We start from the raw sequence: 17331 nt of genomic DNA on the forward strand, positions 1-17331 counted from the left end.
ATGAGATACTCAACCCTTTATAATAAAATACACTTTGTATTAGATGATTTTGCCCAACTGTAAGCTAATGTAAGTGTTCTGAACATGTTTAAGGTAGGCTAAGCTATGATGTTCAGTAGGTTAGGTGTAGTAAATGCATTTTTGACTTATGCTATTTTCAATTTATGATAGGTTTATCAGGACATAACCCCACTGTAAGTCAAGGAGCATCTGTATTTGGTTTTGGTGAAGTATAGGAAGAAAGTATAGTTTCATACAGATATATTGTTGAAAAAGGGAAAGTGTATATGGGTATTTGAATAGGTTTTGAGATAACTGTGAATATTCTCTGAAACTAAACCAAAACTCAACAAGTGGTAGTTTAAGAAATGTTTTTGATTGTAAATTGATAAATTATAGTTGTATATATTTATGGGGTACAATGTGACGTCATGATTTATGAATAAAATGGGGAATAATGAAGTCAAAATAATTAACATAGTTTCTGTAGTGAGAACACTTGAAATTTACTCAGCGATTTAAAAACATACAATACACTATTAACAGTTACAGATTACCTGCAATGCAGAATCTAAAACACATCAATGAAGTTTTCATACTCTGTTACAACAAAATCCATTGCTATCTTTATTTCAATGCATCTTTTAAACATTTATGATTTTGTAACACCAAACCGTGGGCACTTGGAAAATATTGGGTGCACCGAATTACGCAGATCTTCCAAATGTAACCACATTTCATTATACAATTTCAAAAGATTGTCTTCATTATTAATCACCATTGATCTTATCAGGTAAGTTCTTAGTGCTGGGAAGCTGTTAGGCTCACGGTGGCAAATACAAGATTTTCCAAATTCTCATTTTCATTCAAAAACTTAAATATTATCATTGGCAATAAATACTGCCAGTTATTTTCTTTGAAGTTACTGGCCAATTTAGTTCATTTTCTTGAGAAAATATCTGCCAAATACCCAATTTCAAATAACCACAGTCTGTCAGTTGTTCTTCCAAATAAAAACAGTGTTCCTCAAAAAAAAAAAGCAGATAGGCTGGGTGCAGTGGCTCACGTCTGTAATCCCAGCACTTTGGGAGGCTGAGGCGGGCGGATCACCTGAGGTCAGGAGTTCGAGACCAGTCTGGCCAACATGGTGAAATCCCATCTCTACTAAAAAAAAATAAAAATAAAAAAAAAAATAAATTAGCTGGGTATGGTGGTGTGCCCCTGTAATCCCAGCTACTCAGGAGGCTGAGGCAGGGAAATTGCTTGAACCAGGGAGGTGGAGGCTGCATTGAGCTGAGATCACACCACTGCACTCCAGCCTGGGTAATGGAGAAAGGCTCCATCTCAAAAAAAAAGCAGTTCACCTTCCAACTCAAATGATGGCATTAGTGCTTTTCCTTGAGACAGCCATTGTACTTCAGTGTGCAGCAAAAGTGCTTTATGTGCACTTTCCATTTTGTCACACAAAATATGAAAAAGATGTATACTCAGGAGCTGACATTTAATAACATTAATAATTGTTAACACTTCACCAAGGACATGTTTAAGTGAAACTGACATTTTCTTTTTACTGTGTAGCAGTAAGAAAATACACCGACTACTAGTATAGTTTGGTCCCATTACCTTGATTCATGCTAAGGTACCAGCAGTTTTACTCATCATTGCTTTTGCACTATTGTCACAAATGTCAAATGATGAAAAAGGCAAATAACATCTTTCTCTTATTATGGAAATACTTTTGACCTCAATGACCCTCAGAAAAGTCCCTGAGAATCCCCAGGGGTCTGTGGACCATGTTTTGAGGACCACTGCTCTTAAACTTCTGCAAAGGGCCAGGCCTCCCAGCATGCAGTATGTAGCTACTAGCACATTTGGGAGGAGAGGTGAGGTCTCCTTCAAATAGGGCAATTTGCCTTCCTTTTTGGAGCCTGAGATGGACTTTTTGTTTCCTTGCAGAACTGAAGGCATCTGGCTTGGGAGCACGATTATTCTCCACTCACCTTTAAACTGCCTCAGCTATTACTAAGTCTCTGGCAGTGATATGTTGATTATGTGAATTTAAAGCCCACAGGAGCCAGAGGAATGACAGATCAGATTCTCTTAAATGAGAAATAAAATCCAGGAGCCTGGCAGCGGGACATACGGCTCTCGCTCCTGCTGACCTTTGATGTCACTCTGGTAGAATGACTGCTTCTAGGCCAGATGGCATGTAGCTTAAACGGAGATGTCTCAACCTGTTTCCTAGTATTAATTGTACACATTGATACTCTTCCATTGTGTAGTCCATAATTCTTCATTGTCAACCTCGTTTAGATTTTGTTTTTGAGGGGAAGCTGAACTCAAGCAGGCCTCCATAAATTCAAGCTATTTCAAAAGCTCCAATTTCATTTAAGTCTCCAAACCCAAACCTTTTCCTATCCAATCACTGTTATAGACGGACAGACACTGAATCTCCCTTCTGTCAATTGAATGTGTGTCTAGCAACTTTTAAGAGCAATGAGATTGAAGGAAAGAGTGAGTCTCCTTGCCCTAAAGGAGGTGGCTGAATGGAAGCCCATTTAATTTTTTGTTTAAAGGTACTAAATAAGGATCAATTTGTAAAGACAGCTTTCTGAGTGTAGCAAGATAGCTTCTTAAATCTGATAGGGATAAATGGGAGGTCAATACCCTTTTTCTTATCAACAATTTCACCAAATAATATTTACTAAGAACTTTCATGTCGGGTGTCTCAGCTATAAACAAGGAAATACTCCAAGCAGAGATATTGGAAGTGCTGAACCAGGCCAGTTGCTGCGTATGGAGCTAGAAGCTAACATCGCTTGTCTATGGTAAAGCATGCTTTCATTACTCAAAAGCAGAACTTTTAATGTATTTATAAATTAATTTGAAGCAGACCCAATGAGCAACAAATGCAAATGTACTCAACTGGGAAAAGCAGCTGACTTTTTTCATTCAGGGTCATGGGTAAGGACAGAATTCTGTCACATGAAAAATGTCTCAGTTTTGACAAAAGAATTAACACTGCTTCAAGGAAAGAGAAAATAAGTTATGGACATTATATCTGACAGATTTTTCCCTTCATATTCATGGCATTTGAATTATATGCACATCACTAAAGCAGTATTGAACCCTCATGAAGAGCCTGGCAAGTGAGTAATTGTAATTTTAAAAGAGGAACATTCACATATGTTTTAATGTTGTTTTAGTTTTTACTCAGAATTCTGGTTCACTGTTTATAATAGGGCAGAACATCCATGCTTTTGTAAGAACCACTTTGGCTTATACAAAAATACAGTACCGGTCAGGCGTGGTGACTCACGCCTGTAATCCCAGCACTTTGAGAGGCCGAGGTGGGCAGATCACCTGAGGTTGGGAATTCGAGACCAGCCTGACCAACCAACACGGAGAAACCCCATCTCTACTAAAAATACAAAATTAGCTGGGCATGGTGGCGCATGCCTGTAATCCCAGCTACTCGGGAGGCTGAGGCAGAAGAATTGCTTGAACCCGGGAGGTGGAGGTTGCGGTGAGCCGAGATGACGCCATTGCACTCCAGCCTGGGCAACAAGAGTGAAACTCCATCTCCAAAGGAAAACAAACAAACAAACAAACAAAACAGTACCACTTTAAAAGTTTCTAAGCCAACAGAATTTCAAATGATCTAAAATTTAAATCAACATGTAATAGGATGCCTGGTTTGAGGGAAAAACATGCGTTGGCCTTAGTGTTTAGATAGGTTAGGTATGTTTGGAGACTCCATGACAGGAACCCATAAGGAATTTATTTGCATAAGGGATGAAGTTGCTTCCTGTGAATGAATGAACCCCAAGAGAGAGTAGCACTGCTGGGATACTGAGAAGGTCAAGAACTAGGGGACAGTATCAGAGGCAAGTGGCACTGTTCATTTAAATTTAAACTAGGCACCATGAGCTTATAACCCGAGTCCTTGGTAGAGGAGCAATATCTAAGAGCAAGTGAAGGAATGAGTTCAGAATAATCTAAGACACTGGGGAGAATAAGCCTGAAGTGTTTTGTAGGCCATGTAATAGAGTGAAATGAAAGGGAGCACAGAAGTCCATTTATCTTCTTGGATTCAGTGGCACCTTCAGTGAGTATTGTGTCTTTGCTGGGGCAGTTGTGACTTTGCATACTGGTGGACACTGGTGCCTTTGGTGGTTATTGGGACATTGTTGAGTTTTCACCATTAGTGTAGTCAAGAATCAATGACCTGGCCGGGCGCAGTGGCTCACGCCTGCAATCTCACCACTTTGAGAGGCCGAGGTGGGTGGATCACTGGAGGTCAGGAGTTTGAGACCAGCCTGGCCAACATGGCGAAATCCCGTCTCTACTAAAAATATAAAAATTAGCCAGGTGTGGCGGCACATGCCTATAGTCCCATCTACTTGAGAGGAAAAAAAAAAAAAAAGAATCAACAACCCAACAAACCAGAGCCAGAGAAAAGGAAAATGATCACCGCTATGTAGTAACTGAGTACTGAAACCAACATAATTCTCCATCACTGCGTAAAACAATAACGGACGTGGGAATCGCTTTCTGTTCCCATATTAATCCATTTTGAGAATAAGCAAATGTAGGTACTTGCTCCAGGAAATACATTTTCCTGAAAAATAAAATCGTAAACCAACTCAAAGAGTTTACTTAACAAGAATACCACCTTCCCTATCAAAACTTGCTTCAATATTCTCCTCCTGCTGTGCCCACCAATCTACAGCTATTATGTCACAAAATCTACCCAATCCCAGTTACAGGCCTGCCTTGCAAGACCTGCCCTGAAATCACCCAGCTTAGTCCCTAATAACCTACCCCGTCATTTCCCCTCTGAGACATTGCCTAGACACTGTTAAGGCAGAGCTCTCTCATACTGCAGTAAGTGTCATAAGATACTTCACTTCGATTGGTCAGTGATGTTTTTCTAGTATTTTAGGGGAGGGCAGGGAGCAGCGGTTGACAGCCAACAAAGCTAAAAGGGTGAATGTCTGCACATTCAGGAGAATAGAGGTGCCACAACTATGGGTGGAGTGGAGACAGAAAAATATGGTGTGTTGCTATTTTTGTGATCCAGTTTGTACTTAGAGGCAAGGTAGGACGTGAGGAAATGTGGGCTAAATACCGATAACCCTTTTTAAAATTAAGCAAGAACAGCAAATGTCTAAAAAATGTCTAGCCCAGTGAAGTTACCATCTATTCACTACTTTTTTTTTTTTTTTTTTTTTTTTTGAGACAGAGTCTCACTCTGTCGCCCAGGCTGGAGTGCAGTGACGCGATCTCAGTTCACTGCAACCTCTGCCTCCCAGGCTCAAGCGATTGTCCTGCCTCCTGAGTAGCTGGGATTACAGGCATGTGCCACCATGCTTGGCTAATTCTTGTATTTTTAGTGGAGATGGGTTTTCACCATGTTGGCCAGGCTGGTCTGGAACTCCTGGCCTCAAACAATCTGCCCGCCTTGGCCTCCCAAAGTGCTGGGATTACAGGAGTGAGCCAAGGCGCCCGACCCTATTCACTACTTCTTACATGATTTTTCCTTGACGAGATAAATGTAATGCTGCCTTCTTCCAGACAAAGGTGATTTTTAAACTTACTGTACCGTGAAATCACAAAATCTTAAAGGTATATTTTGTATGTATGTACATATACATACACACACATACAGACACATCCTATCTTATTCCAATGAGGGATTTAAGGCAGTTCACAAAAATGCAATAGTATAAAAATAAGTCAGTCCTAGAAGGCAAAGCTCTGCAGGGCCTGCTGGGCACGCCCATCAGTTTCTGTTTCCACAAAGACCCCTTTCTCTTTGAATACTAAAGAGTAGCATTAGCAACCTCAACACTGAAGCTTTTGCTTTCTCTGCCCAAACTCCCTCACTAGAGTGGTGGGACAGGGTAGGTGAGAAGAGAAGGAAGCCCTTAAAGGTCAAAGCAGTGGAGGGTTGGGGCGGGATCGGATCGCACTTTCACCTCCTAGGCTTGGGAAGATGGTGCACATGCGTTGTAATGCGCACGTGTTACTGGCACATGACTCCCGGTCCCTTGTGAGCCGAAACTTGGATCCTAATGACGCTGATAATGGGTTACTAGGCACTCATAGTTCTGGATTGTTGCGTGGCCTTGATGTTAGCAGAAGAATTCCTTTAAAAGTCATTTTTGAAGAAGTAGACAAACCTAAATCTGTGTCTCATCTCCAAGGAATAGGAACAAGATGCCTGCTGGTGAACAAGAACGTGAATATAATGAAGACAGGAAGTATTACTCTAAAGGAGTTAAACTGGTGAGAAAAAAGAAAAAAATTCCTGGTTACTCTTGGGGGGACATTAAGATAAACATCATAGGTGAAAAGGATGATTCACCAATTCATTTCTGTGACAAATGTGATTTGCCTATTAAAATCTATGGGCGAATAATTCCATGCAAGCATGCTTTTTGCTATAACTGTGCTAATTTATATGACAAAATCGGATATAAAATATGTCCACGCTGTAGTTATCCTGTGCTGCGAATTGAGGAGCATAAACGAGGTTCTGTCTTCATGTGTAGTGTTGTTCAGGGATGCAAGAGAACATATTTGTCTCAGAAAAGCTTACAGGCTCATATCAAACGCCGCCATAAGAGAGCTCGAAAACAAGTTGCCAGCGCTTCGCTTGAAAAACTTCGTCCTCATATTGCTCCGCCACGAACTGAAATCGCTGAAATCCCTAAAAGACTGCTAGACAGGGACCATCTAAACTATATTCCACCAGAGCAGCACACCATGATGTCACTACCGTCTATGCAACAAATGCCACACGAGCAACATAATCAGCCACATAAGGATCTTCAGGTTCCTCCCCCAGAACTATCTCCAAGTCCGCCTTTTCCCATCCAGTGGGAAACCGTTAGTGTTTTTACAAGAAAACACGGCAATTTAATAGTTGATCATATTCAGAATAACTCAGATTCTGGTGCTAAGAAGCCATCACCTCCTGACTATTATCCTGAGTATCAAAGTCAACCAGTGGTATCGTCCCCTTGTCATATTATGCCTCAAAAACAGCATTATGCACCACCTCCATCTCCATCATCACCAGTAAACTATCCAATGCCATATCCTCCTCAGGATGTAGGTACTCCTAACTTGGTTTCTAGCCAAGCGCCAGCTCTAACCACGACCTATGATCTATCACTTGGATATATTATTGCCCAGGTGCCACCTTATATGAATTCTCCTCCACCATGTGCTCCCCAGTCTCAAAATGGTAATTCATCTGCAAGTGAATTTGCTTTTCACCACTACAACCCTAACTTTTTACCTCAGTTCACTGAAAATCAAGAAACCTTGAGCCCTCAGTTTACACAAACAGATGCAACGGATCACAGACGATGGCCTGCATGGAAAGGACTGCCACCTCCTCCACCAACATGGAGTCCACCTCCTTCAACCCTACATGGTGGATCACATCATTCATACCAGAGAAGACATAGACCATACTAAGCATGATAATAGTATTTTGAACTGAAGACCTGATGGGGAAAACAACTTCAACTTCTATACTGTACTGTGGATAAGTGGCTCAGTTCAGCACAGCTGTAGTTTAACAACTTTGTTCCTCTGGTGTGGTAAATTGACCTAAAGGTGACCTCTGATGATTTCCTGAAATAAATATGCATTGTTACATTTTCAAAAGTACTGTGGTTTTTATTTTTATTTTTTTGGTGATATGTTAACCTGTGAAAAAGGATAAAATTTCAATATAGTTGTAAAAATGCTATTTTATGTGAACTCAAGTATAGTCACATGCTGTTTTTTAAACATGTTTTACCACTAATTTCCCAAAGTACAGTAAAAATCCTAGAGGTAAAAATCTACTACGATGTACAGTTAAATCAGACAGCTAAATGGTAGATAATTATTTCACGTTTTAGGAACTGAAATTTTAAGGTATAATAAGTGTACAGTGCATTTCATTTGGATGCCTTTTCATTTTTAGGCAGCCCCAGAAGCACCAAAATATATCAGAATTCCAGTACTATGATAGATTTATGTTTGCAATGTTAAAAAGCATTAGTAAATCATTTGGAAAGATATGACCAAAGTAATTGTATCTGTAGGCTCCACGCTGGTGGGGACAATGTTACTTGTTAATGCTTTTTTTTTTTTTTTTTTTTTTTAAACAGAATCGTTCAAATCACATAATGCACCATACTTACTAAGTAGCATGATTTTATAGCACTGTTTAAATGGTGTCATTTAGATGAAGTGTGTTCTACTTTGCTCATGCTCCTAAATTAAATATTCAGGGCTGAATAAACTTTATTATAATTCTTCATTTCATGGTAGAACTTGATCCTGTTCTTATGTGGTTTTTTGTTTATTAGGTTTTAAGCTACAGTTTGAATGCCATAGAGGAATTTGGATAATCTATTAATGAGAGGCATTGTTACAGTTACAAACTTGGACTTGCTTGGGTTTCATTATTGCATGATAAGGGTTCTTCCTCTAACCTGAAATTAAAAACTATTAATTCTTTCCTATTTCTTTTCTTGGTAAACAGCCTAAACTTGGGACATTTTAGCATGAAGTTAACAGTAAAGACTACCAGATGACTTTGTATAGGAGAAAAGTAATGACTTATATGAATTTCACTGCTTTATTGTATTTAGAATGAGCTTTTGCATTTTAGGGGCTTATTCCAGTCCAGCTATGATGGCCACTTCCACTTCCACTTCTGTACTTTGTACGGAATTCATATGGATGAACTGATGTTCTTAGGATATTTCGTATTATTCGAATAAACCCTCATGAAGATTTTTCTCCCCCTTCAACAGTACATAATATAAATATAAAATGTATAGTATGCAGATGTTATTTACTAGATGGTTTATAGTGTATACATTTAGGAGATATTTCTTTTTGGCAAAGGATGAACTGATGGCTAACTTATCATTTTACTCTGTTGGGTACAGGCAAAATAAATTCTTGTCTTGGCTGATCAGATGCTCTCTGAGCTTAGAGCTGAAGTTAGAAATATATAAATGGCCATTTTAACCTTGACCAGCCTAAAATAAGTAATAGACTGTTTTTTTTAAGTGAGTGATTTTTCATACTTAGCAATTTGAGAGTCTAATGTTAATGCAATATTTCTAGTGAAAAAGCCTTGTTATTAGGAGCACGGCATGTGATGATGTGAAATGTTGGTTAGTAAGTGCTTCTATTATACTATTACAGGTACTTGGACTGGTACACACTTGATTTCCTTTCTTGCCTCTACTTAGAAGCTGTTAAAATATTACTGTTAAAATCCAATATAATTTTTTGTTTCATGTAATAAAAGCCAAGTTCACTTTAAGTCTTCTCAACTATCTATGAAGAGCTCTTCTATGTTTATTGACATTCTCTAGGATTGAAGGTAGTATGAAACCACTTACATGATGCATTAGACCAAAAAAATCAGTATTATAAAATTTTACATGTTAAAAGAAGCCTTTAAAATTATTTATTTGCAGTTAAGTTTAGGCAATATGTTATTTAGCAAAGCAGAACAGATGAATGTGTTGCAGCAGACAAAATTTTTAAATGATATTGGTTATGAACTCATCCAGTGATGTTTGAATGACAGTGATGGGTAAAAGAATCACAAAGTTACCATTAGTGTTTCTTTAAGGGAAAAATAATGCGAATCCTTTCCTTTTACTCAGAGAAGGCTTTGAAGCTATAATGGGCATAAGTCTAAATTAAATGTATGTATGGTACATTATAGTACTCTGAAGACTACTGAGGTGGCAGTTTAAGTCTTAAAAACAATATGGATCCAAAAATACTAAAACATAAACAGAAATACCAGGGAAAGGGAAAATGAAAGTCAGATAAATAGTAAAATTAAGTCCAAGTTAAAGCTGGAAGCAAAAAATTTGCACAATTAATTCCTGCACTGTTGTTAATGATGGATGAAAAGTGGTTAAAGTAAACAGGCAAGATAAAAGCATACACATTTTCACGGGAAGCATAAGCCTGATACTGAGCAAAAGTTCTCTTGTGGCGCTCATAAAATAGTCATTAATATAGGGTTGTGATTCCTGATTCTGACAGCATGAAAGAATCTCCTGGAGCATCACCACAAATTAGCATTCTTTACTTATCCTCAAAAGATTCTGAATCAGTAGGTTTTGGCAATGGATAGGGTTTAGTAATCTGTTCTTTCAGTAAGTATCCTAGGTGATTCAGAAGCAGCTGACTCAAAAATTTAGTCACTGAACACCCGGTGTCTAGTCTCAGTGGTCTACCATCCATTCTGTACACAGCAACCACAGTAAATATGTAAGAATGGAAGTTGGTCAGGCACAGTGGCTCACGCCTGTAATTCCAGCACTTCGGCAGGCTGAGGCAGGTGGATCAGGAGGTCAGGAGTTTGAGACCAGCCTGGCCAACATGGTGAAGCCCTGTCTCTATTAAAAATATAAAAAATTAGCCGGGCTTGGTGGCAGGTGCCTGTAATCTCAGCTACTTGGGAGGCTGAGGCAGGAGAATCACTCGAACCTGGGAGGTGGAGGTTGTAGTGAGCCGAGATCGCGCCACTGCACTCCAACCTGGGCAACATAGTGAGATTCCATCTCAAAAAAAAAAAAAAAAAAAAAGGAATGGAACCCAGCTCTCAAATAGTTTTACATTACACTTCAAGTCCAATACCTTTTTCTTGACTGTATACAGTTAAACTCCTAGTGAATTTTCAAAACTCATAACCTACCCTTCTCTATCCATTCCCCCTATTCCAGTCATACAAACTTAAAAAAAAAAAATCCTTGGGCAACCGAATTCCTTCCTGCCTCACATTTTACACTTACTGCTTTCCCCTGCCCCGCCCCACCTGGACCATCTTCCTACAAGTCTTCTTAAGGCTGGCTCTGTCACTTCATGTTTCTGTTCAAATGCCTTCCTTGGCTGCCCTGTGGGAAATAGCACTGCCCTCCTCACACCCATCTCCTAACCCTGCTTTATTTTCCTTCATTCTCTATCACTACCTGTTATTACATAATTACTTATTGCTTCTTTTTGTTGTTTCCTCCACAAAAGTGTTATCTCCAAGAGAGATGGGTCTTTGTACTAGTCCATCAAAGAAGGATGAAGAGTGATATATAATAAAGCAATTTAATTTTTTGTTCTTGCTGTTTTCTTCTTTTTATATTTTATTCTTTCTGAAGTGAAATTGGGGCCATCTCATAACTTTTCTCTACACTCTTAGATACATGGAAAGCTCTCTGATCCGTTATTAAAATGTCCAGTCTGATGGGACAGTCAAACTTTAGAACTGATTTAAGGGTAAGTCCTTTCCTTACTTCCCTAGCTGTGGCTCGTGGAAGACGAGCAGTTAGGAAGAATGTTGTGGTCAACTTCTTGCCTTAACCACCTTTGCTTTGATTTCTTCTCCCTATTTCATTAGGTGGAGGTCTTGGTCCTTCAGAGTTGGAATGCAAAGGACTGGAGCAGGAGAGGTGAGGGAAATAGGAAAAGTCTTAACTTGGTTGGTACTATATGAAACTGGGTTAGTAATTTCTGGGCCCAACTTCAGGTTTTAAGAATTAATTTTTTCTTTCATTGACACTTCCATGGTTGGTAAGAAAGAATCGCTGTCATTGATCCGGATCTCTACTTGTAGTTCCCTTGATGAATATGAATGCATCTCTCTTCCAGTTAGTTCCCTAGTTCTTCCTCAGCCCCTGAGAATCTAGCAATACCTACAGCTTCTCTTAGCTGAGTTGTGTTTATCCCTCCAGCTCCCTCTAGTGAGGGGCCATATCTGGCCCCTGAGAAACACATCTCCTTTTCCCTGATAAACTCTGGGTGTGCTGGCCAATGTCAATGTTGCCAGCTTCCTTTCCCTCACCTGTCAAAGAAATTAGCCTGTCTCCTGCACCTTTGATTTTCCAGACACCAGTCCACAGTGTCCCTAATGTTCCAGAGAATACATATTTAGCCCTTGGAGTGGTCTCATTAAAGCACCTCTCTCCTGCGAGGTGATGTGGGAGGCATCCTTCATCTCTTTTCTAAGAGGAATGGTGGTGGTAGAACTCACAGCATAGCAAAATTTAGAGTCAGGCTGTTTTCTTATTGGCCGGTGCCCACACCATACTGTTTGTTAAATAATTTTATTATTACTCTAGATCCAGCTATGCTTTATTTTCAAATGGCTCAGAAACCCCAGATGGGAAAATGCAATCTGTTTGAATTGCATCTACAAAAACAAAGGAAGGAGGAGTGCATGATTAAATGGATAATTCAGAAAAAAATGCCTCAGGTATTGAAATGTTCTTGGCAAAATTTTAGTATCTGAATCATTCTAAAAAGTGTCAGAATTTGGCACATCTCCTAACGGTTCCAATAACATTATGCTGAGTAAAATTATACATTTTTTTCTTTGACAAAATAGTCAATAGATATATTTCATTTCCAATAGAAAGAACTAAGTCATTTTTAAAGTATCTTTCAAGGTCAGCCCTAGGTAAAAATGTGGTATAGATGGAGTTCTATTTTGATGGGATAAAGCAGAGGTATAAAACTTTTTCCCTCTACTGAATAAAACTAGCATTTTTCATCACATATCATCACACAATAAGAAGCAGATGGTCTGCTTATTTTACTGACCATCACTCGTTTGTGTTTAAACTTTTTTCCTAATATTTGACTTTGGTATTCTGTTTGGTTTATGCATATGGCAGACTGATTGCAAAATTGGCCGCAATTCTTTACTCCTTCCTATGTGTCTTCACAGTTCTTCCTATCAAGAGGTGGAGTCTATTTTCTCACCTCTTTGAATATGATTTACTTTGGCCAATAGAATGTGGCAGAAGTGTCAGTGTACCAGGTCTGAGCATAGAGGCCTTCTGTCCTTCCACCTTCTTTTAGAGCCCTGCCTCCTTGAGAACAAACATGGTCCACCTTGTTGAAAGATGAGAAAACATATTGAAAACTCATTTCCCCCCATTGAAAGCCATCCTAGACCAACTTACAGTAAGCCAACTCCAAAACATGTGAGAATGCTCAACCAAGATTAACATAGCTACCAACCCAACCCAAAGATGACTGCAGACCCATGCAGGAGTCCAGCTGAGACCACATGAACTAACCAGCTTACCTGTAGTTTTGTGAGCAATAATATAAATGCTTATTGTTTTAAGTAACTGAGTTTTGGGGATGATGGGTTACACAGCAGTAGCTAACTGATACAAGCCATTTTTACTCCCATTTCCCCCCTGTAGTTAGAGAATTACACACTGTCCAGTTTTACAATAAAATTAGCACTAATGTGAGATGTGTTCAAGACATGAATTATAAATATTTGATGTTTAGACATGAAAAGAACTCACCTTTGAAAGGGTTTAAAATAGTAAACATTTTCTTCAGGTTTTGTCATCTTCACCTATTTTTCAATTTTCTCATTAATAGTCAAGTTATAAGGAGGATTAACCTTCAATAAACTGCATAGTAACCTTGAGCAAAATTGTGGAGGATTTAGCTTAAGCGGGCATTGCATATGTAGCTGGTGTTACCTAGCATCTTGGTATATATGTGAAGTACCATGCTTATAAGCATAAATTCTTATTCCCAATTTTATCTTCTGAATAGGTGTCTTTGGATCTCCTATATTTGTGGGAGCCATCTGTGTAATAGCCAAGCTATGGTGGCCTGATCTTACTTTGAAGATTTAGCCCTAAGTTTTGTGACAGGGCTGCATTCAGGGAGTACATACAGCCATAGTCACTATGGAGCATAGTCTTTATCTTTGCATTTAAGGAGGTTCAAGTCAGCATGGGCTACCTTAGAGGAAAAACCTTTTAACCTCATCCTTTCATGGTTCCCAACAATTTGAAACAGCTTTCTAAATTGATGTCCTAAAACTTTCTCTTCCCTCTTTAGTCCAGCCTTCCCACCTGTCTCTGTTATTTTTTAACACATATGAGCAAGCTATTAGTCCCCTAGTTGTGCATAAGCCTAGATGTCTGACACCAAGGCTGACATCACTTTGGATGCCACTTGGCTCCATATTAGACAGTAAGGAGGCAGTTGGGCAAACATCTGTTTTAGGAACCAATGTCAGCATAGTCTCAGGTTTCCATTAAAATATACTTACAAATACCTGTATTTTTAATGAAGAAAATTAGCTTTAAAATTTTTTCATGTTTTAATTTATAAGAGCACTACATGCTCATTATTAAATACTAATATAATATAGGAAATGATAAATGCAAATTAAAGCTATCTGTGATTCTATAGGTGATTTTTTTCTGTATATATTTTTACATGCATTTATATGGTGCTCCGTAAAAGTTCCCAGAATGTACCTTTTCTATAATCTTTTATTAGTTATTAATTATTTAAATTAAATTACAGGGTCAACTTTTGATTTTTAACTTCTGAAAGCAAATGACTTATTTGCATTTTAGTACATAATGCCATTTGATATGCTTCAGTTGGGGCTCAATATACATACATTATTTAATTTCTTAATGCTATGTCTATATGGTCTCTAAAAATTAAAAACATTAACTCTAATTTAGTCCATACCTTGCCCTATGTTGTATTGCAATCAGTATGCCTGGTTCTGTCTTCAGGGTAAAGACAGAACATATCCACAATCCCCGGGAATGGAACAAAATGGTAGCCAACTCTAAAACATGCGTTGAGAAGGAGCATCTATCTCAGTCACTATAATTACTAGTAGGTGCATTCTATCATAAGTAAGTCATCACTAAATCCTTTCTTACTTTCCTTTCCCTTTCCCATGCTTTTGACTCTGAAAGAGACTGGCCACACATTAGGCATGGGGAAGAATGAGAGGACACTGCGCACTGTTTTACAAAAAGTATCTGACAAAATGAAACCATTTTTTATTTTTAAAAAGTCTTTAAGTAAACATTTTTATTTGATTTGAACACTAAATTTTATTTTGTGCTTTGATGTCCTGGTAACTTACAGCTATTTAAAACTCTCCTCTGGCCACATTCCCTTAGGTATAATGTAGGCACTTTATGCCCCGTGAATCCTAACTCAATCATCACCTCTCCCAGACAGTAGGCTCCTCCTCTAGGCATTCCTTTCTTGGTGAATGGTTCCAATAGCCAACCAAACCAAATGTATAAGCCCAAACTTTGGCAGTCATTCTCTAGTCTTCCACATTCCACTTTCACTTCCCATATTTAATTGGTAACCATGGTCTACAGACTCTACCTTTATGCTTCTCTCATGGCCATGCCATCCAAACCATTGCCTTTACCATGGTGCCGGCACTCATTGCTTCTCTGGTGGGCTCCTGGAAGAGCCTTCTTATTGCTTTCTCTGCTGCTGGTCTTATCATCGGCCCCACTCATCCAACACAGCTGCCCAGTATGCCCTCTAATGTACAAGTCTGTTTGTAGACATCAATGGATCGCTGTAGCATGTGGGATAATGTCAGATTCCTTTGCTTAGCACAGAAAGGCCCTCATATCTGGCCTGTTTCCCTCTCTGGCCTCACTTCCCACTACCTGCTCTTGGGCACTCTTTTCTCCAGTTATATATTTTCACTGTCCTAAAAACAAAAGCAGTTTCCCCTTTATGTCTTCTTATATGGGGTTGCCCTCTGCCAGACATATTCTTTTCCTTTTTTCCCCCTCTCACTTTTCCGTGTCTTGTCTTTTTTATTCACTTCTTTTAAAAATCTTTCTCCAGACAAGCACATGATTTTGATGCCTCTTCACTGTGATTGCTGTACTATTTGTGTGCTTACATCATGCCAGTTAACACACTGTATTTTAATTGTTTATACGCCTTTCTCTTCCACTAGACCAGTGGGCCTCAAAATGACCAGCAATATCAGCAGCATCATTGGGGAATTTGTTAGAAATGCAAATTCTCAGGCTGCACCCCAGATCATAAGTTCTGGGGCTGAGACCCAGCAATTTGCGTCAAGAGTACATCATTTAATATTTTGTGATGGGAAAAGACTGGTAGGCCATGGTGGGTAGCATGCCTGGGAATGATTTGGAAGAAGATGCATGAATGCTGCATGAATACTGTCCTCTGTGCCAGCTTTTCTTAAATAGACCAACAACATTAAAGAAGCCCAGAATGCCCAGAAGCATTTCAACACTTGCATTCATTTGCTGCTATAGCAAATTACCACAAATTTAGTGGCTTAAAACAATAAGAGTTAATTATCCTACAACTGTGGAGGTCAGAAGTCTGAAGTAGGTCTCACTGGGCTAACATGAAGGTGTTGGCAAGGCTGAGTTCCTCCTGGAGGCTTATTGAGGGGAGGACCTCTTTCTGAGCTTTTCCCAGCTTCTAGAGGCTGCCTACATTCCCTGGCTCATGGCCTCTTCCTCTATCTTCAAAGCTGGCAACGGCTGGTTCAATCTTTTTCATGGTGCCATCTCTCTGCTTCTGACTTTTCTGCCTCCTCTTCTCTAGTCAAGGACCTGTGTGATTACATTGGATTCACCTGGATAATCCAAGCTAATCTCCCTATTTTAAGGTCAGTTGACTAGCAAACTTAATTTCATCTTGCTATGTAACATAACATATACACAGATTCCAGGGATTAGGATGTGGACTTTTATGGAGGGTGGAGAGGGATATTATTCTGCCAACCACAAAATTTATTCTTGACTTTTGGAGATTTGATTAAAATTGATATCGCCTTTTGCCTTAACTCACAAGCTCTTTGGAGAAATCTAGGATTCCCTTTTTTCATTGTCTTTCCTTGTGAAGAAAATGGTTTGAAAACTTTGTGGTGATTTAGCACATTTTATTGAAAAGGGGATCCCTGCCCCCAGGACTTACAGCTGTGGCTAATATGAGAGAAGGATCAGTCCAACATGGACAAGTTTGGAACTACATTGGGCAGTACCAAAGTGTATTTGTGGATAGTGCACCAGTGACACCATGAGAAAAAGTAAATTGCAATCGAACAAGCTTGCTATCATTTATTATCCTTAAACAATGGTTTATCCATTTTCTGGTGAGAAAATAAGAGAATCCCTCTAAACCTGTTTGTGACTAGGCATGCCTAATATTTATAGTTGTCCTGTTTGTACAATATGCTTAAGTTTATTCTGCACTGTGAATTCAATACTTAATTTTCAAATTAAGTGCAAGACTACCTATCTCAAGCTGAGTTTATTCTGTACTGTGAATTCAATACTTGAGTTTTAAAAAAATATTTACTAATCCTGAATTGAAAGCTCCCTTCAGGTATTGTTAAGGAGAACAATGTGTACTAGGTAGAATATATCTGACATTTTTACTTACTATCTTACATCAAAATAGAAAGCCCTGGCAAACAGTACCTTTAGCCAAAGC

General features: G+C 38.9%; 1 protein-coding gene and 1 long non-coding RNA gene across 4 annotated transcripts in view; one reads left to right on the forward strand and one right to left on the reverse strand.

Moving 5' to 3' along the window:
* Nucleotides 1–17331, reverse strand: part of LOC135969323 (uncharacterized) — a 139529-nt gene that overhangs the window by 13775 nt on the left and 108423 nt on the right. The gene's annotated exons all lie outside the window — the stretch shown is intronic.
* On the forward strand, nt 6137–7683 carry CBLL2 (Cbl proto-oncogene like 2). The gene has a single exon (XM_045383590.1). It carries the CDS (start codon nt 6223–6225, stop codon nt 7489–7491), a length of 1269 nt encoding a protein of 422 aa, XP_045239525.1. The 5' UTR covers nt 6137–6222; the 3' UTR covers nt 7492–7683.

The sequence above is a fragment of the Macaca fascicularis genome, chromosome X, assembly GCF_037993035.2.
Source record: "Macaca fascicularis isolate 582-1 chromosome X, T2T-MFA8v1.1".
Taxonomy (NCBI): Eukaryota; Metazoa; Chordata; class Mammalia; order Primates; family Cercopithecidae; genus Macaca; species Macaca fascicularis.

Excerpts from the sequence above, each read along its gene's own strand:
- CBLL2 (XM_045383590.1), top strand. The coding sequence starts at position 6,223 with ATGCCTGCTGGTGAACAAGAACGTGAATATAATGAAGACAGGAAGTAT.